We start from the raw sequence: 26,304 nt of genomic DNA, 5'->3' as shown, positions 1-26,304 counted from the left end.
AAGCCGTCACTGTCGCCGAGATGCCACGCAAACCCTCAGATATTCATTTCCATTAGAAAACATCCGAGTACGCGTTGCATGACGGACGTTCGTTGCGTGTATACGTGCAATCGCTTCTCATAATTCAGCTGCACATTTGACCGTGCAGCGTCTCGCGAGTGCTCGATCGGCTTGCCGCACGCACAACAATGACAGCAACACGGGAAACCCACAATAACACGCATTCCGAGCCGAAGCCGGCAAACGCATCGCCCTTTTGCAGGGGCCATTGTGCTGTCAGACAATGGACGACCGACCGTGGCTCGGACCATTCCCCTCGGGTCGACTCCTTCAGCTGTGTGTGCTTACCGCGGGCGGTATTTTGAGGCAGTTCCTCAGGAGAAGGAACGATGCTTTTTCCCGGTGTAGAACTGGTTGCATATGACGTAGAAGTGAATGTGTTGAGTGGTACACGGAAGTATTCGAAATCTCTATGGCATACGTGTTTCGCCCGACCCTTATCAAAATGGTCTATAGACTGCCCGTAGACTTCTTATAGGCTCTATTGCCTTCTTACAGATATTTCCTTTCGTCTATTCATAGTCTACAGACTGTCTAAAGACAAAAATCCATTGCAGGTGTACGGCCATAAATTTATAGATTGTCCATAGACTGTCTGTAGGATTTGTATTGCCTATCGACTAGTCTATAGGATTTGTCTATTAAGTCTACTCCTTTATCCCTTCCCTTACGGCGCGGTTCAGGTGTCCAACGATATATGAGACAGATACTGCGCCATTTCCTTTCCCCAAAAACCAATTATTATTATTATTATTATTAAGTCTATATACTTTATAGGCAAAAGTTTGTAGACGGTCTGTAGACTGTCTAAAGAAATTTTTGTATGGCGAGCGCGTTTCAAAATTTTTTTAAACTATTTATTCCTCAACATTATTTTCTTAACGATCATGCGCTTAACATCACGACGTATTGCGCAGATTGAGGGTTTGAGAGTTTCTTAGCATAGCAAGCCAAGAAACAAAGTGAAGCAAGAGAGGCAGATTTATCGAAGACAAGCTGAGAGGTCGGCTAAGTGAAAAGCCTTGCCTGCTACTAAGCATTGTGGGATAACTGACAGAGTAACGGTAAAGAATGTTTACAGCACGATGGGTAAGAAGACGTCGCAACTGAAATACACCAAGGGAAAAGGGTACAGGGACGTCCTCATCGTGTTGAGTCAAGACGCCTCATGTGTAGACCGGGCACTACAACCCTTATCATCTTCCAATTATATGCATAGAACCATGAATGATTATATGCGTGGTCAGTTTTTGACGCAGTAGGGACAGGAATATAGGCCACAATACATGTGTAGTTAGGCAATATATATAGAAGGTACGCATCAAACGGTGCTGTTATATATAAAACGCGTTAGTGCCGACAGCGTGGTTGAATTCAGTCGATCCATCAAAAGGTACTCTCTCAAGCCGAGGATGCGGGCCAGTTGAAACATTCGCACGCTCTCCACCACGCATCCCACGCCATATGCGCCCGGGCTGGTGAAAAATAGGTGGCACAAATGATGCGCGTGAAGCCAGCCTCCCGCAGAAACTGTTGATCGTCTCGAAAGACTGCAGTGATGCGACAGGACTCGATATAGCACCTTCCCCGGACGACAGAAACCATTAAAGTTTCGTTTTTCACTCATCTTGACACTTCTGTTTCCCTCTCCTCCCAGTCCACTCCAGAATAGCTCACGCCAAACACACGCAGATGTTTCATCGCGGGATGGAACGTTAGGAAAAAAGAAAAAAAAAAGGAAAGCACGTATGGCACCCCGACCTTGATGGGTCACGTTTTTTTTTTTTTCATCTTGGCTTCCCTAGAGAAAGAACAAGGACAAAAGCAGGAACTTCATTTCAACAAGCAAGTCGCTTAGATACATCAGCACCCGTGAGTTAGACCTCCGAACCTCCGCGCGGCGCAACGTGCTATACGCTCGACCAACATAAGCGAATACACACTGCAAGACTGGGTGACGACTCCGAACCGTGACTGTCAACGGAGGAACCCCCCCTCCCCCTCCCCTACTTTCTCCCCAAGCCCCGTCTTTCACCCTCCGAGAGGAGCGCTCCTGCTCCGAACAACGCGCTACAGAAACCGCAGAGCACGCCACAATCACAGTCGCGCAAGCCACGCGTGTCGCGCGCGTGCCGAAGACAGGCACCCAGCGCGCATTCAAAAATCGTCGCAGGGGAGCAGGATCGGAGGGAAGGGGGAGGGGCGACAAGAGACGTCGTCACGGCTCGCGACTGCCTCGACTGGGGGTCCCAGCGGCGCATCCCAAGGTTTTCTTCGCCACCGTTGGTCGCCCCTACTACCCCACGTTGGGCGCCAGCGACAACGACATCCGTCCTGTTCAACGCGCGCGCGCGCTTTCCGCGCGTCCTCCAACCTTGGGTGGATGGCGCGCTCCGGACGCAAACAACGCTGCCCGCTAGAGTGAGGAGGCGAAGCGATTCCACGAACAGTGCTTGCGCAACGCACCAACAGACTGACTCATTTTCTTTCGAGCCTCCACTAGTGAGAGAATGGGTGAGAGAAACGATTCCACGAAGACTAAGTCGAAGCCATGAGGAAGGATCCGGTGATGAATAGCGCTTACGTAACACACACACCAGCAGACAGCGCATTTCGCTCGTTTTTCTCACCAGGAGAAATCCGCTCACCTGGATTCGAGGGTGCGCCGCTGGGTGACGTTAACCAGCAGAATGAGAAGACGAAGACGAGCACAGCCTCGCAGGCTAGACGCATGCTCCCCCTCACATGGTGGAACGGCCGACGGGGGCGTCCCACCACCACCGAGACGCGCGCGCGACACTGACGCGTCACCGGAGCAACAGCGGCCGCCGCACGGTCAATGCGCGCTCGCGCGCCGACGACGCGGGGAGGAGAGCCGCCGCTTGCGCCGCTGGCCGCTCTTCCCGTCCACAACGGCTTCACTCCCTCTCTCCGAATACGACCGGAGCGCGCGCGCCCGGGCGCACGGGACAAAAAGCTCCCCGAGCCGCCTTTGACGGCGACTACTATGCACGCGTAAGACCCCTCTCTCTCTCTCTCTCTCTTTCTCTCTCACTCTCTCACTCTCTGCAACTCCCCTCTTTCTCTCTTTCACGTAGGGCTGCCCGCGCTGTGTGTTCCAGGTGGCTTTTTAAAGGGACCCGGGAGTCGACGCCATCTGCCGGCGAGGGAGCCAGGCATGCAGCGCGCGCTTCACAAGGGTGGAGAAAGGAAGCGGGGGAAAGGGACAGGGGATGGGCGGTTGAGGGCGAAATGAGGGGGAGACCGACCGCGATTTGACGTAGCCCATAGTGTATAGCGCGAGAGAAAAGCGGATTTCGCATCACTTGTGTGGCACGGGAGTGGTCGGCTGTCGTAGTCGACGATAATGGCAGGTTCAACTCACACGCCTCCTGTGTGCAGTGAAATGACTATTCGGCCAACTTTTAGGGCCCCATTTGACACCTCTCTTGAGAGGGACTAATGGGCCTATTAATCAAATGAGAAGGGCAAATAAACGCATTTGGCGCACCGCGCCCTTTAGGCCTTTGTAATGGTGTTCGGGCTTGATTAATGGTTAACTTGACATGTGCGGAGCTGCTGGTAGGGAACTTTCATTGGATGGAGTCAGCAGAGCACGCAGGTAACGGCATGGGACGTGTCCTTGGCAAAGGAAAAGTGGAATTCGACCCCGGAAACATTTAGGCTCCTAGGTCTTTTGGAGGTCTTCGATCTTAACGGAGCGGAAGTGGCATTTGCAGTAAGAACCGATGAATGTGACCCGACTGGACTCTTTCTTGAAGCTAGTTGAAATAAGTTGCATTAATGGTGGGACACCGGAACTTAGTTGTGACCGTTGGTGTTTTTTACCGGATGAGCTCAAGACCTTTAGCCTCTCGCAGCGCTACCATGCATTTCTGTATTAGCTTTGTGAATTTTTTAAAGTTTTCTGAAGGGAATTTTAGAGTTCTCTCGTATTCAGCTTCAAAAAATTCAACCTCAGTGGGCAAAAACTTGTTGATGACTTGTGGTATAAACTTGCTTCAGCTCGTTACATCCTACTCAGAAACTATAGAGTTGGTGGACATGCATGTGCTGAAAATTATTCTTCTTTTCTTCATTGCCACTTGACCCACTGCTGAGGGTCGTTATTTCTTTGCAGAAAAGGCCAGTGCGCATAACAATATACAAGAACAGGTATTAGTCCAGCGCTACTTTCTTCAACAGGAGATAGATTTTGCCATTTGTTTTGTTATACGAAAGGAGAATCGCAATGGCAGCAAAAGAGATCATACGGAATAATTTCCCGCTTTGAATTAATGTTTCTGTATTGACTAACAAGAATACTGTAAACGCAGGCAATATTAATTTTACTCATGTTGTAGCCTGAAACACCTATGGACATGGCATAGTTCAATACTAGTTCGGGACGAAAGTGTGGAATGCAGTACCACTTGAAATAAAGATGGCCAGCAACTTCCTGTTCTCCACTTAGCGTTCCTATTTTCTGAAAATTAACGGTTTTGTTTGTTGAGCTCATAAGCGGTGATCGCTATTGTTTTGTTGACTGATCATGCATAACCGTTTATTTTGGCGGTGGCTGACTGGTTATGGCGCTCGGCTGCTGACCCGAAAGACGCGGGCTCGATCCCGGCCACGGTGGTCGAATTTCGATGGAGGCGAAATTCTAGACGCCCGTTTACTGTGCGATGTCAGTGCATGTTAAAGAACCCCAGGTGGTCGAAATTTCCGGAGACCTTCACTACAGCGTCTCTCATAGCCTCAGTCGTTATTGTCTAGCGCCATAAAATCAATAATAATCATCATAAATTGCGCATTTCTTCCATCACCCATGCACTTCCATACCAGGAGACGAACCCGTCTACAGGTATACAAGAAATTGCTGGCCACACCTCTGTATCCAATGCTCGTGTCACCGCAAAGAGTTCCGCGAAGAACCTGGCTTCCTTCCCTCAGTACACAGTTCGAAGCTGACGCCGGCGCATTAGCCTAATGAGCCAGCTTATCAGCGCGGCAAACGGAACCGACGCCCACACGTTTGCCGCGCACTGCGCGAATTCATAGCGAAAGGCGGTGATGACCGGTCCGGTTTAATGGCTCAAGGGCCTACTCCAAGCCGGACAGGAAGGCCAGACGCCCGATCGGCCGCAGATATCTATACGGATGCGGTCTGGGGGCCCAGTCTCGAACCGATATCTGCAATGGCCTCCTGCGCGAGTGTGGGCTGGTCTCTGAATACGCAGAGGCGATGCGTAAAGGTTGTGAGAAAGTTCAGCATTTGCGCTGCTTGGGTGGTCCGTGAAGGGATCTTCGGATGTCTGCACGCGTCGTGTTCAAGAGAAATCCTGGAATTTAATAAACTTCACTGCAGGAACGCTGAGAGTGTATGAAACTCAATCGCGCCACAAACAAGGAAAGTGAACGGTTCTGGTGAACTAGAACACAATCCTTTCGCACTTTTCCCTTCTACATTATCAGGATAATAATAATAATAATTGGTTTTTGGGGAAAGGAAAAATGGCGCAGTATGTCTCATATATCGTTGGACACCTGAACCGCGCCGTAAGGGAAGGGGTAAAGGAGGGAGGGAATGAAGAAAGGAAGAAAGAGGTGCCTTAGTGGGGGGCTCCGGAATAATTTCGACCACCTAGTGATCTTTAACGTGTACTGACATTGCACAGCACACGGGCGCCTTAGCGTTTTTCCTCCATAAAAACGCAGCCGCCTACATTATCAGGAACTTTGGAATTCATGTTTTGGTAATAAGCTGCAGTCAATAAACTGACGTTAGCCAATATCTCTCCGCTAACTGGAACAATTAAGAGTAGAGTTGGCTGTTCGCGCTAAGTAGATTAGCATTTCCTTCCCGAATAACGTACGTCAAAAGTTCGGACTAATCCCACTATTGAAGGAAGCTGAAGTTATCATGTGACCTCAGGTTTTGCACTTTACACACTCGTCAAGTCACTGTACTGATGCACAAAGCAGTCCGGCTGTAAAACATATGCTTGTATTAAGAATGAAACGAACACATCCTGTTTGACTTGCCGACGTCGCTCAAACGTTATTTAACCGCAACCGTAACCTTTTAACTAGTCTGTACAGAAAGGCACTGTCGGTGGAAAAAATGAAGCGCGAAGACGACACTTCAAGCGAGAACAGAGACAAGATGAATTGCTGAAGAGGAATAAATATCATTCGTTATCACTTATCAGGCGAGGTCAGATCACTTCAGATTTGACAGCTAAGTGCGCAAGTATTTATTCTCCTTGAACTAAGATGCTCCCATTCTGTTGCCCGCGTATGAATTGTGTCGCTCGGGTTTCATTTCTCACCCACATCATTACAATTCAGCTTCTGGTCAACCCAATACGGGATTGTCCATACACTGCATTCTCTGCTATATTCTCAGGGTGTGTCTATTAGAACGGTGAGCTCTCTTGTGGTATACGACACCGTCGATCATAATTGATCCATTGGTTTCGTCCACGCAATGTTATAAGAACCCTGCTCTCTAACAAGGACATCTTATGCGTGCATGCATGAGCGTTCCCGCAGTGTTAAATTCTAAATCAAGAACGCCAGTTTTCGGTTATCAAAGGCTCAATTCCGAATGCAACAACACTAACGGTAATACAGTCACGCACGTATCCAGGCCCTGCAGCGAGTTTCGCTGCGAGGGGGGTTCCTTCTGCGGGACGTCCGGTGTTGACAAGGGCACGTCTCTCCTCATCACAGGTTGACGGTATCTGTGTCGCGTGCGTATACGAAACAGCACTGCCACCTGGGGGGTCTTGTGCCGTCCTTGTATGCGCAGCCAGGGAGACAGCACAATGCACGATGGGAGTCGATACCGTTTAATAAGCTTAAACAAAAGGGGGGACTGAGTCTCGGTGTTGCGTGAAGGCCGCAGTGACAGTGGGCCCGCTGGGACGCCGATCGGTCGTGACGGCACGGAGTAGCTCCCCCCCCCCCCCCCCCACACACACACACACACACCCTCCGGTGACTACCCGTGATGTGAAGGGTGTGACGACATCACACTGGACGAATTGATTCACAGCCGTAGACTGAACGAACTGCAAAAAAAAGAAAGAATTTAAATGTTACTCGTAAGTGCTTTTCTTTTTTTTCTTGCTTGTAAAGAAAATCTTGGGCTCAGTACACATTTCATTTTTTAATTTCTGCACTTTAAGGGAAAACGAAATCAAAGTGAAGTTGGCTTGTGCCGAGAAATTCTCACATTCAAAAGAAAAAGAAGCTACTTTCACGGAGAACAACAACAACAACAACAACAACAACAACAACAACAAATATGTGCCTAAGCCACCCGATTCTTGGCCGATCCCCCAGTGTGGGTATGTGCCATCTTTTGATAGGCTAACAACAACAACAACAACAATTATGTGCCATGTCACGAAGGCAACAACAACAACAACAACAGCAGCAGCACCACCAACAACAACAATAACAAGTTAAGTAAAAATTCTTGAGTAACACACAGTCATACGGTCCTTCAAAAATTGCTAAGATTTACTACATGGCCTCACAAACCGTCGAATGAACCCATGTTTTCATGCGAGAATAGTGTGGAAAATTGGTGAAAATAGCTTCTTAGCATAATAACGACGAAGTGAGCTGTTGCCGCCTAATATGTGACGTCCTTCTCATGGGTAGTAGCTTATGTTGAAAACTGTTCAAAAACAGCATGGGGAAGTTTTTGAATACTGCTTGTGTTAAGAAACTTGAAGTCCTCTCATTGCAACACCAGCGTCAAAAAGCACAAGTCAAAAAGAGCAAAAAAAAAAACCTTTTGATCACTGTAGTGACCAGGCTGCCGTGAAATGTGGATGGTTAGCCATCACAGCTATTGCGCTGTTGGCATAGACATCAACAAGAGTCGAATGTTGCAAAGGAAGACATCCATCACCATACTAAAAAACGTCGTCTGTTGTGAGTCATATATATATATATACGGGATCTTCAGCGCCAGGAAGATTTTGCCTCGAGTGAACACATTTGTATTGCTAACCTGCATGGTTAGTTCACTGCCCCTGGAATTGCATTTATTGTCGCGCTTGTTTACGCCTTCAGCCGAAGCAATAACTTCAATAAAATGGGATGATGGCCTCCGGGATGCCATAATTGCAGCCACAGGCGACGCCCGGAAGTTGCCACCGGAAGTGGGGCGGGAGGCGGCCCAGTAGGCGCAAGGTCAGCACAGCGAGAGCTTCTGTTGGCAAACGTCGAGAGACGACATGGCGAGACATATCGCGTGTTGCTGCGCAACGGTCTTCATTATGCAGTACAATTACCCAGCGAACGCGTACAGACGTAGGTCTGCTAGCCCACAGTGCAAAACCTTATAAAAAAACATCAAATATTTCACGGAAGGGTTAGTATGCGATACCTTGATGGACAGGACGAAAGTATCTCTAGCGAACGCCCTGAAAGATTGATCCCTAGGTACCTTAACTGGTCAATATCGCAAAAATAACTTTGTTCTTCAAGCTCTAAATTTAAGTGGCCGCAAAGACTCAGATGAATTAATGGTCCAGGTCGATATATGTCAGTATGTATACACCTTCCTGATAGAGGTTTCTTAAGTCCACCACAGAAAACGGAATCTTTCCAACAGGCGGCGATTTTGACAAAACCTCAGAGACAGGGGAGGTGATGGCTTAACAACCTGGGAGAAACTAAATCAGCAAACTTCGATTCGCGGCATCAAAACAACGCCATAAATGGTTCACCTTCCGAAAGAGGGCGTTATAATGTAATTCCTTCGTCACGGACTTAAATCCAGCTTAGCGCTAATCGACAGGCTGCGGATGAGGTTAAAACCCAAAGTTCGAAGCAGGGACGCTGCAAGGGTTTCCTCGCTCAACAAACCTGGCGAAGTCCGGGTTCTTGAGCATGCAGTGTTGGAACTCCATGAGCGACATGTGTCCGCTGCGGTCTAGGTCCGCTTCGGCGAGCACCTGCTCGATGAGCCTCTGCACGTCGGGGGTCTCCAGGCGGCAGCCGGCGTCCCAGGACGTCAGCCGCCGGATGACCTCCTCCAGGTCGTCTTCGCCCAGCACGCCGTCGTCATCCATGTCTGCATGCATAGTGCAGGCGTGCGTTAAGGATGATGACGACGGCACAGCTGCCGAAGAGACGAGTGCAGGTACGGATAAGCTGTGTATCGGCAACCAGTTAATATCAACATTTATTACAGCATAAGCTGTTATTATACACACACAGTGCGGATGGCGTTGAAGGCGCCGTCCGCATAGCCTTCGGGCCCGGAGCACTCTCATACTGCGGAAGGTACCCCCGACGCCGTCCGCACAGCCATGCGGACCCGGAGCACTCTCGGGTGGACGTACCTCCGGACACCCACCGGTAAAAATACACATCCGAAATGCGAGCCACGCACCTTCCACCCAGCACAGCTTGTGGCAGTGATCAACTTACTCAGAGGAGCAAGCATCCTATGAGTATCATATGGAGATCGTCACACGAGTGCCCCTAACGATGGACTGATTTTTTTGGGTCTCTCAGCCTTCCCCCCACAGCGACGCCGTACACTGTATTTTAGTCGCCTCTCTGGAGGACATTGGGCTGACTGGCCACAACATTTAAAACTTTTAGTAATCACATTTATTATGGGTTCACCCTGCGCTGACCCTTTTCTCTGCCCATGTGGCGGACATTAGACTTGACGTTCGACTTTCTCATCGACATACTTAAAACCTCCTGACATTCACCATCGATGTGCAATCGCCCCAATGCAATGTTTGCATATTGATTCTCTGACTTTTTTTTCTGCACTCTTCTCTTACTGCCTTTCTCTCCCAAACCCATCACGCAGTAGAATGTCAGAGTTTTTCACACGCCGGCTAATTTATCTGTTGTTAATTAAGCAGCCTCTATTTCTCAGCCAGCGCCCCTCAGTACCTCCCGCATGCGAGGCGGGTGCTCTAACCGCAGCCACAGAAACATGAAATTTCATCGGTATGTTTTCATAAATATATTGCCTTTCACGCGAGAAATATCCACGCGACATAATTTGGCTTCGTAGAATAAATTACGTTTTAAAACTAGCCGCCAGCCCACTTGCATGAAGAAATGCTTTGAGAGTCCGCCAGATGCTCCGAGCTGGCAAGAGGTGCCCCAGACAGAGAATTCAGTTTCGTTGACCTAGACTGAACCTGAAGCACTTCCTCGTACACCGTACAGAACTCCACCTAATATCGATCGCGAAACAAGGCACCGATAAACATCGAACGTCTAGCATTAAAGGCTCGGGGAATGCAGTACGCGCCCGGGCACCAAGTGATCCAAGGTTCCTGGACCCAAAGAAGTTAATCTCGCGAATACTGCGACAAAACTTCATCGCACTCTTCCTTGATATCTGTTTAATGGTTGCCCCAAAGGCAAGAGTTGTGGGGAGGGGGGGGGGGATTGTCGTCCACCAGAGAGCAGCAGAGTAGATGCGACCACGCTGCCTTCTCACCGTAAATCTGGAAGGCGTACTCAGCCTTGACGTCCACTGGCGCTTCCTCGCTGAGCGCGCTGAGGAGGTCCAGGAAGTCCTCGAAGGACATACGGTCGTCCTTCAACGACGAGAACACCCGCATCAGTCGATCCCGGAAAGGGTTGCACTGCGCAGCATGTGGTATGCGATCAGTGCAATGGAGTGCAGTGCATTATGATGACCTAACGCCGTAGTATTAATTCTTCATAAAAGCCGTTTCCATATTTTTGGACATGGTAGACCCCCAGCCTGCTCAGAGCTCATCATTGTTGCTACCCAGAGAACATAATATTTCATTTTTCTATTAAGTAATGCCAGGTAATACCTTTCATATCTTAGCACAATATGCAAACAAGTTAGAAACGACTTGCGACAGAGAAAGCCGTGGGCACTGACAAGAAGAAAAAGTTGTTAATAGTAAGAAAATCCAAGAATGACACACCACACGACGGAAAACTGTGCGGGGCACGAAAACTGAAATAACGCAACTGTGCAACGGAAAAGGACCCAAAGTTCTCGATGGCTTGCAAAGCCGAATCTGTTGTCGGCTGTAAACACAAGAATGGTTTGGAGGAGGATGAGTTTGAGAAAGAGTTTAGCGTGTAATTTCATTTTTTCTCGGTGGTGGCGACATATCGTGTAAGGGTTGTCAGATTCAATTAACGCGCTATAGGATCTGTTCATATATGTGGTTGTGGCTAACCAGGAACAAGATCTTTGACCTTTTGTGGTATGAGCGTGTTTCAAGTTTTTTTTTTTTTGAAGCCTTTAAAGGTGTGCAGGAGGGCTGTCGGTGAGAACCTCCAAGTCATCAAATGGAGTATAAATGAATTGAATTTGCTATTTATTCAGAACAAATCTAACCGGGTTTCTCTGAACGCTTTCTACGCATATTTCTCTTTATTATGTTGAGTTTCCAATATTCCAATATACGCCGCAGGAAGTTTTATTAATTTTCTTTTACCCGGCCGCGGCGGTCGAATTTCGATGGAGGCGAAATTCTAGAGGCCCGTGTGCTGTGCGATGTCAGTGCACGTTAAAGAACCCCAGGTGGTCTAAATTTCCGGAGCCCTTCACTACGGCGTCTCTCATAGCCTGAGTTGCTTTGGGACGTTAAACCCCCATAAACTGAACTAACTAAACTATTTTTCTTTTACTTAGAAAACTTGCCATGTGACATAAAAGAGGCTGCCAGTAAGTTGGAGTACGTCGTGGAGGCTACTCTCCTCAGCCCACATCTTTCTTCCGCAAAATCTGCACACACTGAGGGTAGTGCATGTGTCATAAAGCGGACATATGTCGTAGTTCTTTGTGTCATTTATGCTTCCGAGACGCATCAAGCGAGAATATAAAGAAAACGCCTTTTTGCCTTTTGCGGTATTCAACGCTGTCTGCCGGATGGTCGGCGAACCAACACGATGGGTATAGTACCTGCTTAAGGCACTACCGTAATGCGTCTTGTCAACTTAGAGCGGTGTCTTTGATGTTAACTAGCCGAAATGCATCCCGGTCTTCTTAACGCTACACTGCAGCACTACTACATCAGTCCACGACAATAAATGACCTCTTCCGATCACCGACGTCACGACAGACTCGCCGAACTTCACGTTGTCTCGGACAAACCACCGCAAGAGATTTCGTACAACTATTTAATAAAGCGCACTGTCTGTGACTCGTGGGGTCGTGCAAGACAGCTCGAAAGCCAGAAACGGAGAGAGAGAGAGAGGGGGGGGGAGGTGCGGAGTGTAGTGGAGAATGAACGGGTCGTGACTAGGGAACAATGGTGTAGTTAAAAACGCAAGAGCGACGTCTAATTGTATAATCTCGGCGACCAATGACGTATAATAGTCGTCTCGCGTGCAAGTGTTTCAGTAATCGTCCTCCCTCCTCATTTAAACGTTCGCCGAAGCGAAAAATTAGTCGAGTCCGGAACGACAGAAACGCGCGACAGTCAGAGGACAACGTGAACGCCCTGCGTGAGATAGTTGTTCGTCGAGCTTTTCAGCCTTTCCCGCGTGCCACCTGAGACGTGCAAAGGGACGGACAATGCTCCGTTTATAACGGTGCCAGCGGAGCCACGAACAGCTGTTACGGTGACATTGTTGTACGGGAACAAAAACAACATGAGAAACAGATACGCGCAGGGCACGGAGGTACGGTGGGACGCAAAAGAACCAAACTCGCAACCATGGTGGCGACGTGCCTGCTGTAGAGTGCGTGCGCAGCATCATTTTTCTTATCACACGTGTGGCCGCTAGGATAAGAACGTAGTTTCTGTCTGGGACATGACCCGGCCTCCTGGTTGGCCCATATCACGTGCTTTCTGCTACGTGGCAGAATCGCTAATGTTCAAAGATGTCATTTACTTTGTTTGCATTTGTTGTATTTGGAAACTGCGTATTTGCAAGACTGCACGTCCTGCCTTGGCCTGTGCCTGCACAATGTGTACATAAAGAAATAAATACGTAAAATTTGTGTGAAAAAAGCATCGCACATCAGTCTATGCTTTTCGTAACTTTGAATTTTATACTTTTTCTGTGTGTGTGGAAAGGGGGGGGGGCGACTTTCGACCACCTGTATATATGTCATCGTATCTAGTGCACAGCAATTCTGTCGAAGCGAACATGAATATAACTGACGAAACCAGAGGCTTGGATTACAACTAGATATGGGAGCTAACTGCCTTTCCGTTTCGAGAGAAAACACACTCGCCAATCGTCTTCAGATGTTACATTGGCGAAGAGCTGCCCCGCCGCGGTGGCTCAGTGGTTACGGCGCTCGACTACTGATCCGGAGTTCCCGGGTTCGAACTCGACCGCGGCGGCTGCGTTTTTATGGAGGAAAAACGCTAAGGCGCCCGTGTGCTGTGCGATGTCAGTGCACATTAAAGATCCCCAGGTGGTTGAAATTACTCCGGAGCCCTCCACTACGGCACCTCTCTCTTCCTTTCTTCTTTCACTCCCCCCTTCACCCTTCCCTTACGGCGCGGTTCAGGTGTCCAACGATATATGAGACAGATACTGCGCCATTTCCTTTCCCCCCAAAACCAATTATTATTATTATTATTATTATTATTATTATTATTATTATTATTATTATTATTATTATTATTATTATTATTATTATTATTATTATTAAGAGCTGGGAATATTTATAAGACGAACGGTTTTGAAATGTGTAGGCATGCCTCCATGCCGAAGGCGACGGGCAAGGCCAGGACCAAGTGCGATATTCCAGTCACCGACTGGCAACAGAGATTAGCACTAACTACAGTTATGTCATTGTGGGCGATATGCAGCACTTTCTTGTCAGCGCCCACGTTAACGAAATGAGCTTCAAACATCGCAGCACAATCTGAGTCATGGGAGTGTTCAATAGGGCATCGCCGTCCAGACTGCGTCTTCCGATGGATCACGAAGTGAAAATCACGCATTAGCAAAGCTATATCTGAACTTGGAAGGCATATGCCTGCTTAGACAGCTCTAGGAGATTTATTTCTTTTTAAAGGTACACTGAAGACAGATTGAAGTTGGCCTGGATAGATAGACCACAGTATTCTAACAAAAAACAGACCTCTCTCACTAAAAACTGGGCTTTTATGACGTAGAAAAGACCAAAAACAAAATACAGGTGGCGCCATTCTCGCCAGATTTAGCAAGTAAACTGCGTACGCCGATACCAAATTTTCTTTTCCTCAGAGGCTACGCTACTCCGCCATTCACTGCAGTCCTTCGCAGTATAGACATCATAAGTTAGAATCGAGCTTGTCGGGGGGGGGCGGGGGGGGGGGGGGTTATAAATTCAGTTTTCTGGGCCATAAATGCGATTTTTTTCGCTCCCGGACAAGCGTGTTAACATGCCGAGAACTATGAGGCACAAGGAAAAATGACAAATATTCACGCAATTACTGTGAGGCTAACCACGCCTCCATCTTAAGGCTGCCGCTAACAGCATGCTCACCTTGAACTCTGGCATCTGCTCGATCAAGCTGACGGGTATCCTGGCCTGCTTGTCAGCGTACACCTCCTGTGCGGCGATGGCCCTGAATCGTTTGAAGGCGCTGCGCAACAATGGCGAGGAAGATCGGATGTGCATGAAAATTAACAGCCCGTTAACACGTCACACCACCAAGCAAACAGGTTTACTTTATAAGCTTTGGCGTACTTGTGAAGATAAAGCCATAAGCAATGTCGGCTACAATCCGTCTATGTCGCATCAAATAAGAAGTTCAGTACTGTACTGCGTACGAACAATGTGAAGGAGAGCAATTTCATGGCGGCAAAACATATTTGAGCGGCGACGACAGACATCAGGCTTCTACTCCCGCGTTGTTCGCGCTGGCACTTTTTACAGCGACAGCTGTTAAGGGCACGTTTCCCGATTCTGCGGCGTTGTTTGGCGTAACCATGCGCGCCAAGATGATTCGTCAGCACGTAGTGACATCACGCATGACATTACTGCACCGCGCCATGATGAATGGTCCGAATGTAGTAAGACCGCTAGTGGGCAGCTACAGTGACGTCAAGCGCTCTCTACTATAGATATGACGACAGTAATTATGGACAAATAATGTTATGCTCACTACCGCATTGCCGCAACACAGCTGTCACCGAATAACGCGTCACACAGTAGTAACTGTTCTGTGACTTTGTTAACGGAGCGTGGTTAACACAGTCGTTCATTTCGATATTTATGAGTAGCCGCCACCCCCCATAACTGTTTCGGCGGTTATTTTTTTCTTCAAATTCAATGCGTTCTATATACGATCGTATGAGGAGGAGGAGGAGGAGGAAAGGCAGGGAGATTAACCGGAAGAATAATCGGTTTGCTACCCTACACGAGGGAAAGGGTGTGAGGGAAAAAAATGAAAGAGAAAGGAGAGTCACTATGAAAAGTCAGCGTTGGTTAAAGTCGCAGCCTATCGTGCAGGCCAGAAGTTCGTAAGAAGCGGAGCAGTGCCTTGGAGGCCTTCACCGCCGACGATCGCCGAGGCCAGTGGCCGAGAATCTTCATTTCCGTCAGTGGGCGTGGATCTAGGCGCTCCAGTGTACGGCAGAGAGACTGCCTTTCGGCGCTGTAGGCAGGGTAGTCACAGAGAATGTGTGTCTCGTCATACCCGCAGATGGCACATGCAGGGCTATCAGCCATACCGATTAAGAACGAGTAATGGTTGGTGAAAGCAACACCAGGCCACCGGCGAAACAGCGAAGTTTCTTCACGTCGTGGTAGGCCGGATGGAAGCCGGAGCTTCAGATCTGGGTCCAAGGCTTTTAAATGTGGATTGGAAAATTGGCCGGAATTCCATGCGGCAAACGTGATGTCCCGCGCAAGTGCACGAAGCCTGCCCGCTGCGTCTGATCTGGAAATGGGGATCGGCACAAAAGCGCCGTCGTGGTGAGCAGTTCGCTGTGCCCCGGTAGCCATTGGTAGATAATGTCCTACCCTTTATTTGTGGCACAGTGATGTAGTTGTCGGATTTCCGCGACCAGTCCTGTCTTTCCCTGTAGTTTCCTTAGCTACCATGGGCCGTATTCCGAGTTCGTGTCATAATAAAAAGCGTCATAATATGCCGCAGCGGCCACGCCTGATTGGTCGAAACACCGGAAGCGGATGTCGGTTCAGTTGCGACTGTGAGCGGCGGCAGGATGTCACTGCGTTGCAGTTGCCGCAGCGAGAACATCCAGCGGCGCTTTTGCTCTTTGCCGAGAAATGGAACGCGACCAATGCGAAAAAAGAAACATTCAGCCACAAGTTTGGTTGCGCTTCGGATTCCACTGAAAAGGGATAATATCAAAGCTCCTTTATTTACCCAATTGACTTCAACAAATATAAACAATAGTTCAGACACTCTTTCTGCACCGTAAAGGCCGGAGTTGTACTTAAAGAAGAAAATATTGTACGCAACTACGCATGGCTTTTCAGTGGCAGAAGGCGGCGCCAAGGAGGTTATATATAGAATTGCAATTCTATTTATAGCATTCTTGGGCGGCGCCTACAGCCGTCGATTGCCGATGGTAAGCAAAAGGCAGCTAGCTTGTTCGCACCCACGGCGCTTTTCACTTAAATTAAGGAAAAGGAAACGGAGAGAAAAATTTGTAGCGTGCGCTCACTCGCTGCACAATGCGCGCTTCGTGACGTGGTGAACCAAGGCGCCGTGACGAATTGCAGTCTGCAACATCGCTGAATGTAAGCTGGTGCTGCGATGGGACGGCTGTGCAGACGGTAATTTAAGTTTTTCATTCCTTTTATGCAGGCGCTGCAAGAACGGCGAGATGCCGCTGTTAGGTTTTTATTATTTCTGCAGCAAATAAATAAAAGGGGTGAGCTAAAAAAATATTCTTGCTGTGTTTCTCTTCATATATGCGTTGGGAGACTTCGCAGGCGAAGTTTTCATAGGTTGGCCATGGTACGAAGCGCACGCATGCCCGCACTGACACCTGAAAATAACTTTCCAGCTAGCTCGCGAGCTTAATGAAGGGCCACACCACTGTAGCTATCGAGAACCATAAGGGACGCCTAAAAAACACCTCTGGCATGTCAAACGTGTCGTGTAGTAGAGCATCGCTGGCGACTGACCATCCGTGCACATGAGTGGTTTCACGCTGCCAAGGCATTACACACGGTTATGATGGCGGACGCTTCAACACCTGCGGAACATTATGATTTATGTTATATCATTCAACGTACGCAGACGAGGTAACTTCTATGACAGTGGCGCCATCCGGTTTGAATGAAGAGAACAATTTCTGCAACAGACCGGTGCTCGTTAGGCCTAGGAGCTACCGAATCGTCCCACGAAAAGAAAAACAGGCCAAATTTATCGTACATCCAATTTGTTATAGGCAAGACAAGACGAAGCGAAAGTCCCGTACCCAGTTTATAGCCAGGTCACGGGCCAAGAAACGCAGTAACATCAATGAGTTCACTTCGAAGCGAGAGGCTCTACTTCAGAGCGCGCCGCCATGTTGGCTGTCGAGCATCTGCTGCGTACGCTATGTGTTTGACGTCACCGTCCGGTTTCTTCGACCCTTTTCGCTGCATCCGAACCACCACATCCGCTTCCGGCGTTTCGACCAATCAGGTGTGTCCGCTGCGGCAGATTATGACGCTTTTTATTGACACAAACTCGGAATACGGACCCAGGTGAGAGCGCTTGCGTTGCAGCAGCACTAGCGCCATGAACGGCGTGACTGTTACGGGCACTAGGGAAACAGGGAAACAGGTCGGTCATATTCGGCCTCAGTTAGTGATCGCGTGCGGACGTTTAGGCGCTGCTCCGCCCTCCGCCAATGGAATGAAGCCTCGGGGGAGAAATACTCGGCAACTCTTCCCGTACGTTGTCAAGACTTCTTTGCCCTAGCGTGGGCGAACGCTCGCTTGTAAGCATGCTGGAGAATCCGATGATCTCGATTCCTTAGTTTATTTTGTTGCCAGCCAGCGCTGTTGTAGCAGCAATAAACGCCATTTTTGTAAGCAAGCCTTATTCCTTTGTTTCCAAGAGCTCGGCCCGCTCCCTTTTCTGGGGCTGCAGGTAATGGGTCCTATTCTCTCATTTCCTCCTTTACCCCCGTGACCCTGCATCCTTTCAGCCTAATTTTTTCCCTAACTCCCCTACCATCACGGCTCGATCATTGTGCTTTTTCTTTTTGCAATTGGCTTACTCCCTAACCGTGATATTTCAGTGGTACGGGCATAAGAGTGCACAGGTCTATTCATAAGGGAGAGCCATAGTTTATGGTAGCACCTGTTCATGTCTTCTGCGTATCAGAGAGCCATATATGGTACAAAATTTGTGCCCCCCTTCCCTATGTCTATAGGAAAGGCCATTGCCTCCGCCCCCCCCCCCCCCCCCCCCCCCCACTCCCTACACTGCGCACGCCTATTGGTAGGGACGAGGTCTCTCTTCTTGGACCTCACACTGCTGTATACCATTTACGCCACACGAATCAAAGCAAAGGTGCACATCCACCAAATCTAGTACTAAACAGGAATCAACCAAGGGGCCCGGTTTTGAAAATACACGATTCCAGGAAAGAAATTCGAGAAACTTACTGGAGAATCTCTTTTTTCGTCAGGTAAGTCAGCTCCAGCGAAGATAAACATTCTATATAAACGGGTGGCTTTATAACGCTTGGTAAAACTAAAGATGCCTTATAGGGCAAGAGTCAGTATTCGGGTTTCATCAATGACATTTTTCACTAGCACTAGCAATGTAAAGAATTTTCATGCTGATAGTACGATAGTCGACTGCACGTTTAGAGTGTCGTTTCTTGGCTTATTTGCTTTTTTTATTCTGTCTTGGCATCATTGGTTGTTGTCACTTTAGTTCTTTCGAAACTGTAATGTGATCCAACTTTTTAGAGCGGCTGACTTGGCTATCAGTAAAAGGTTCTTGCGGGCCAGCTGCTTCATGTACACATGGAAGTCGAAATTGCGCGAACAGGACGAGGACGGGGGAGCAAAGAAATATGCACGGCACCAAGGGCGCTTGACTCCAACATTTCCTTTGTTGTAATATTCTAATGTTTTAATGTTGTGTTGGGTTTTATGGCACATAGGCAACTGAGGCCACCATGCGCCAAGAACATCTGTTATAGTGGTGTAATTACCTGCCAAAAGAATAAAATTTAATGCGCTCTCCGATGAAACTGACTGCCGTTACATTAACTGTGAGGTGTGGCTGCAAAGTGATTGCATGCACGCCCCATTCAGGGGAGGAAAGTGACGGTTCCAGAAATGCATTGACAGTATTTGCAGGACCGCGAGAGATAAGTACTACTACTGGAGCTTACATGTAGTGATGATGATGATTACGGATTTTTATGGCGCAAGGGCATCTATGGCCAAAGAGCTCCATGGTACAAGGTATTTTCGGTTACTCAAGGTGGGGTCAAAGACCCATTTTCCGAGCGTTTCACCCCTGATAAGCCAAACACCGGGCTAGGGGAAAAAGCACAAAATCTTGTACCCATTGTATCACCGGTGGGTATACCCGGTGGCACTGAGGATCGCACCCCCCCCCTTCCCCCCCCTCCCGCATGCGAGGTGGATGCTCATGTTAAGCCACCGCTGCATGTGGTACAGCTTAAATGTAGTGAATTGGCGATGCACGCTTAGCGGGATTAAAAAGTTTTAAAAACGTACAGGTGACATTCTCTAGAACATCGGCTTCAGAATAATGTTGTTCTCTTTGCACTGCTGCCGAGAGACGTACCCTGTAGTCGCGCAGTTCTTCCGCGGTCAGCTGGCTCTGTCCGGCTCCCATAGCTGCGAGCCTCGCCCAAGTGGCGCCACCTGGTTACCTGTGGAGGAATGAAAAGAGAGAATGATCTGGAAAAAGGAAAGGCATCGTTCATATACAGGGATAGTGGGAGCGAAAAGGGACACCACAAAAAATAAACAGCGCGTTGAGCAGACGAGCGAAGGGAAATGGAGGCTCGTCACATACGACAAAGTATACGTATGAAGGGAGCCAGCCGTCATTGAACCAAAGGAAACCATAGGGCAATGTTCTGGTTTGGTTTGTGGGGGTTTAACGTCCCAAAGCGACTCAGGCTATGAGGGACGCCGTAGTGAAGGGCTCCGGAAATTTCGACCACCCGGGGTTCCTTAACGTGCACTGACATCGCACAGCACACGGGCCTCTAGAATTTCGCCTCCATCGAAATTCGATCGCCGCGGCCGGGATCGAACCCGCGTCCTGAGACAGCAGCCGAGCGCCATAACCACTGAGCCATCGCGGCGGCTAATAGGGCAATGTTCTTGTTTTCTTTTTTTTGTGGTTTTGATCAAGGGGAAATTAGTTGCGTAGTAATATTGTTACCAGATGGCAAGCCGATTAACACAGTGCGACATGACAGATGGCTATGGCATGATTTAATGGAGGTCGTGCCCAGTACGAGCGCTCCCGCCCTTTTTACCCTTTTATTGGTCCTCAGAAAAAATACAAAAAAACATCAATGAAAGAAAGAGGGAGCCCACCCACTTAGTCATCTTCTCGTCCGCCACAATGTTACCCGAAGGATTTGAAAATATCAGAAAAGACAACCACATGACGCCGGTGGGATACAAACCCATGGCCTCCATTTGTCGCTTACGGTGTCTATATCAACTGAGCTAAGGCGGCGGTTTTTCGTCCAAAATTGTACGGTCGAGCGTATCTATGCTGCGTGTAGCATACCTTGCATGGATAGACAAGGCTGAACCATTTAAATCGGAAGGCGGCTCACGCCACCTAGCCGTGACCTTAAGATAGATAATTATTAGGCTCACCTGTGTATCGGGGTGGTGACAAGTGTCACTTAGACTACACTCTTGACTTTCTCCACCAATCCTCTAGACGCTTTTTGTTTCTACTTTATGAACATCGAGAATGCCCTGGCTATTCCCAAACCTGTAGTGATTCGCATATTTCGGCGGCGGCATCGTGCGCTGAGGGTTGGGGAGTCTCACACTGGATTAGAATATGTTCTATAGTTTCCATGTCTTGCACGCAGCAACAGCAAACGTCATCCGTGGTGTCTGTCAAATTTTTTCCGCTAACACTTCGTCCTGAAGCACCCAGCCCTATAGCCTCTAAAGGTAAACTACTCCCTTTAGAATTGACAAAAAAGGTTTCCCTTTTAATCTTAGGTTTAGCTGTCCTGGAGAGCTATAACTTCGGCTTATCCAGCATTTCTTTTGAAAGTGAGCATTTTCTAAGAATCGTACTTTATCTCGAGGTTGTCTTACTATCGGTTTCTTCCCCCTGAAATTTGTATTTATTAGCAAGCCATCTAGTGATTCACCTCTATGAAGTATCTATGCTGCATCGGTATATGTAATTGAAAATATCTTAAATTTCATCCTGCACCTCACTTTTTGCCTTAGGCGCTTCGAATGTTGACCACCCCATATCATCTTGAAATGCTTCATTAGTATACTGTCTCCATGTGCCCCCAAGGCAAGCCTACTGACTATCTATCCTCCGCTTTATTTCAAGTGCCGAATTTGTGGCAGATTCTAAGCACACCACATCATTCGCAAATGTCAAGCCCGGTACCATTGTGCTTTTTCAGATTCCCCGAGTAACTTGATATTTCTTTATATCCCCATAGCGCGCGATTCTTCATGACAGCTGCGTTTCTTTTTGCTTTCTTTATAATTTCCTTCTTTTGGTCTCGCACGTAGTCTCTGCCATTAATCATCCATATACCAAAATACGCGTATGCCTCATCCATAGCTACTCTAAGCTTTGTAGCGTGGTCGTATACCAAACTCATCATTATGAGCCGTCACTGCCGATTTTTCAGAGCTAAATCTGTCCTAAGGCCTCCGCCACATTTCCGAAAATGTCTGCCAAGTCTTGAAGGCCTCTCGCGTCGTCTGCTAGAAGAACGATGTCATCGCTCACCAGAGACCCTAGCGCCACCCTCGTCCACAGCGGTGTACGTAGCAGGTCTTGTAATACCGCAAGGGCCTTGTGAAACGTGATCTAACGGTGAGAGCGGTACCTGTGTGAGAGTCATATCATGCTAACTATGCCATAAAGACTGCCACAACCGGGGTCCTTACTAAGCTATTGAGCAGACAGTGAGTTGTTTGTTGATCAGATCTTAAAACTGTCCAATCGAACCGACCAGCCCATATCGCAGTCCTCACAGATACCAAACATCAAAATAGCGATATGTACATCTCAGGTATCCTTACCTAGTTAGGTATCCGTGACTGTACCGAGCAATCGTGTCAGCTTGCTCAGCTAGAGTCTACTTGCCAGTGCGCACGTGTTTCACGGGAGACAAAAACATTTTCAAAAATAGGTTTTGGGGTAAAGATATGGCTATTGCACCACAGTATTACCAGTGTTGGTGGACAGTAGAAAACCGGTGAATCGTCTCAAGTAGTAAGCTGATTAACTAATTTTGCATAATTTACTTTCTAACTAGTAGAGCTAGGCAATTAGTTGTAATTAGAGATTTGTATGATGATGATGATTATAGATATTTTTGGCACAAGGACATCTATGGCCAAAGAGTGCCATGGTACAAGGTATTTTTCATTTCTCAAGGTGGGGTCAAGGACCCATTTCCCAAGCATTTCACCCTAAATAAGCCGAGCATCAGGCCAGGGGAAAGCTTGTACACATTGTATCACCGGTGGGTACAAGGCGGCACTGGGAATTGAACCCCGCACCTCCCGCATGCGAGGTGGATCCTCAACCACTTGGCCACAGCTGCGGTTAATTAGAGATTTGTAGCTGGCCGTTAGCAATAGCCATGTCAGTTTTTAAATTTCTAAGCGCCATTACTCTCGGCGCTGTGGCTCGAAAAAATTTCTCTTTTTTAACTAGTTACGTGCACTGGAAAGCTTGCTTTGCCTGCACGCTTCTCGAAAGCGCATGTATTTTGGCACGATGTAGCCAGAATTTGCTACATCCGAAATGCAAGTTACATCACTTCTAGTAAAGGCATCAAGAGCTTTTAATACTATCTCATTGCCATCACATGATGTAATTATGTAACTCTATTATCATTCTAATTAATGTAATTATGTGTTTTTGGGCGTTTTTTGCCATCGTTTTCATGCACAAGAAGTGGCGATTTCTCCAAAGCTCAAGTGTGGTCTCAGAAAGCGGCTGTATATCTTGCTGTAAAAGACGCATTATATACATGCAATTTCCTTGCCAAATTTGTGAGCAGTGCTATCCTGTGACCTTTCTGATTTTCATCTATTTCTTATGCATACAGCATGTTTAAAGCGAAACTGTGAAAACTTCTTAGAATCTACGCTCGCTCCCAAACTTGGGCGGCGTAAAGACTTGAAAGAAATCTTACGGTGACATGCAGCATGCCTTCTTTCACAACACTAAAGCACGTTCCGCTACGCATGGTAGTAAGTTCCAGCGATGAGGAGGCACGCTACAAAGGAACATGTGGGCTCATAAAGCCAGACGCGCGGCAGATAGCTTCCTGCTCTTCACGCAGCCCGTTTAGGCAACCTGCGCCCGAGTTCATTTCAACGTTGTGTTATATTCAGTTTGACATCCCAAAGTTGCACGTTGGTTATGAGGTGCTCCGCAGTGAAGGGCTCCACGGTGAAGGGCTCCGCAGTGAAGGGCTCCGCAGTGAAGGGCTCCGTATAAAATTCGTTCACGCCTGGTTTTATAATGGGAACAGCCATCGCAGAGGACACAGGTGATTTTAATGCGATATCACCAAGAGGCTCATCGAGGAAAAATAGAATATGTCGTCTATCACATAATTACTAGTCCTCAGTGAAGGGCTCCGCAGTGAAGGGCTCCGCATAAAATTCGTTCACACCTTGTTATATAACGGGAACAGTCATCGCAGAGCACACGGGCGATTTTAATGTGATATCACCAAGAGGCTCATCGATGAAACAAAATATGTCGTCTATCACATAATTACTAGGACCTGAAGCGTTGTCACCAGTCCGGAAGTGACTACAATACGTTTCGATGTATCGTCGTTTCGTCCGTGTCGCCACCTCTTGACACCTTCGGGGAAACATCCAAGCACCAGCTAGACGACCCAGCTGGCGATGTGCAGGCATCAGACATACGTATAGGGGTACGCAAGCGCAACCATGGAAGATTGACACAAAACACGATGTAAAGGCATCAACTGCTGCTTAAGCTATCACATTGCCAACACATGAAAACTAGGCGTCCCTGTGAATTTTTGCATCTTGCCTCCAACAAGATGTGGCATCTGCAGCCAGGATTCGATCCCACGACGTCGGGGGTAGACAGCCGAACGCCTTAACCACTGAGCTACTTCGGCGGGCACAGCGCACGATGCTACCGCTTTCAGATTCCTGCTTTCCGTTTCATATTGCTTAAGCGTATAGTCAGTCATCGAGTGTGTAATTAACTACTTCCTTCAAGGAATCCCCGACACGAATGCGCTCACCCAACCTCAGCCAAACAAGCTTTGCCACGCTAACGCATTTCTCATGAATAATAATAATAATAATAATAATAATAATAATAATAATAATAATAATAATAATAATAATAATAATAATAATAATAATAATAATAATAATAATAATAATAATAATAATAATAATAATAATAATAATAATAATAATAGTTGGTTTTTGGGGAAAGGAAATGGCGCAGTATCAGTCTAATATATCGTTGGACACCCGAACCGCTCCGTAAGGGAAGGGATAAAGGAGGGAGTGAAAGAAGAAAGGAAGAAGGAGGTGCCGTAGTGGAGGGCTCCGGAATAATTTCGACTACCTGGAGATCTTTAACGTGCAGTGACATCGCACAGCACACGGGCGCCTTAGCAGCCGCCGCGGTCGGGTTCGAACCCGGGAACTCCGGATTAGTAGCCGACGCAATAGAGTGAATTCGTAGCGCTTCTCTCAGTCATGCCGTCTCCGAGGCGGTTTCTTCATCACGTCGAATGGCTATAGCGTCCTCAAGCGAAATTTTCTCGGAGACATACGAAGCTACGTTGGAACCTTAAGTACACCCGCTCCATGCCACACGCGCATGTGCATCTGCGGTTTGGGAGACAGGGCGTCGCGATAAAGGGTCATGCGTATAGCGTTACGCGAAAACGCGGTCATCAGAGCAGCATAACGTTAGGTCGCGTTAACGCGTGAACAGTGGGTTCCAAAATACGCTATATATTTCTGCTTACAGTGGAGACACTGCACGCCTGTGAGCGAGCGATGAAACTGCGACAAAGAAAGGAAGGAACTCGAGGAAAGAAGTGAAAAAGTGATAAAGTGCGCGGGCCTCGTGGAAGCTCCAGAGAACTCTAAAGCGAAGCTGAGAGTATTTCTTCTTTCCGTTGAAAGACGAACGGCGTATAGGAAGCGGGTAGGCGACCGAACACCGGACGAATTACGTCACTTGTAAATCAGTACGAAGGTCGAACAGAATTCTTCGCGGCCTGAGATATATATATATATATATATATATATATATATATATATATATATATATATATATATATATATATATATATATATATATATATATATATATATATATATATATACTTATGAAGGGAGCTAACAGTCAACGAAACCAAGGTACATAGGGGAATGTTTTTTTATGTGCTGTGCTTATCAGTGGGATATTATAGTACTTAGATTAATAAATCGCTTAAAGAAAATTACTTATAAAGCAGCAGAAAAATATTCGGAGGTAGTGGGTTCGGATCCCACCGGCGGCATGGTTGTTTTTTCTGCTGCTTTATATGTAATTTTCTTTAAGCGATTTATTAATCTAAGTATTATTATCCCACTGATAAGTACAACACATTAATAAAAATAAAGTTTCTTATGCACCTTGGTTTCGGTGACAGTTGGCTCCCTTCATAAGTTTGTCAAACGGGCCCCTCATTTCCATATATATATATATATATATATATATATATATATATATATATATATATATATATATATATACATACGATAGACGAGAATATTCCATATGTCGAGAAGGCGTGCGTACGCGCTTCGGTCACCGTAACACGAGACGCCCAAGCCAGACCAGGGGCCCTTGTTAACTCACCGGTTGTTTTCAAGATGGCTGCATTAAACAGATAGCAAGGGGAAATGACGTCTAAAGCCCACTTGAAAATTCAGTCCAGAAAAACAAGGAAGATGCCTCGCTTAAATCAAATCAACTTTTTATTCAGCGACAATTTATTTTTTCTCAAAGCGTTGAGCTATATAGTCGGGTCACATTATTCCTTCTT

At 47.4% G+C, this 26,304-nt stretch overlaps 2 protein-coding genes across 4 annotated transcripts in view; both read right to left on the bottom strand.

Moving 5' to 3' along the window:
* LOC144107763 (uncharacterized) overlaps positions 1 to 3,034 on the bottom strand; it is an 80,215-nt gene extending 77,181 nt beyond the window's left edge. The window contains exon 1 of one of the 2 annotated variants that reach the window (XM_077640929.1): positions 2,709 to 3,034. In XM_077640929.1, coding sequence (XP_077497055.1) covers positions 2,709 to 2,793 — 85 coding nt within the window. In that variant the 5' untranslated portion in view covers positions 2,794 to 3,034. The remainder of the gene's footprint in view (positions 1 to 2,708) is intronic. The other variant, XM_077640930.1, reaches the window with a different exon arrangement.
* A 3,860-nt stretch (positions 3,035 to 6,894) lies between these two features.
* The window catches only part of LOC144107761 (calcium and integrin-binding protein 1-like), a 65,455-nt gene continuing 46,045 nt past the window's right edge, over positions 6,895 to 26,304 (bottom strand). For both annotated transcript variants that reach the window (XM_077640925.1, XM_077640926.1), the window contains exons 4-7: positions 14,543 to 14,642; positions 10,562 to 10,709; positions 8,953 to 9,160; positions 6,895 to 7,139 (exon numbers count right to left, since the gene is read on the bottom strand). In XM_077640925.1, coding sequence (XP_077497051.1) covers positions 7,118 to 7,139; positions 8,953 to 9,160; positions 10,562 to 10,709; positions 14,543 to 14,642 — 478 coding nt within the window. In that variant the 3' untranslated portion in view covers positions 6,895 to 7,117. The remainder of the gene's footprint in view (positions 7,140 to 8,952; positions 9,161 to 10,561; positions 10,710 to 14,542; positions 14,643 to 26,304) is intronic.

The sequence above is a fragment of the Amblyomma americanum genome, chromosome 10, assembly GCF_052857255.1.
Source record: "Amblyomma americanum isolate KBUSLIRL-KWMA chromosome 10, ASM5285725v1, whole genome shotgun sequence".
NCBI lineage: Eukaryota > Metazoa > Arthropoda > Arachnida > Ixodida > Ixodidae > Amblyomma > Amblyomma americanum.
Note: the sequence above shows the minus strand (reverse complement) of the source record. Positions and strands in the feature narration are given on the sequence as shown.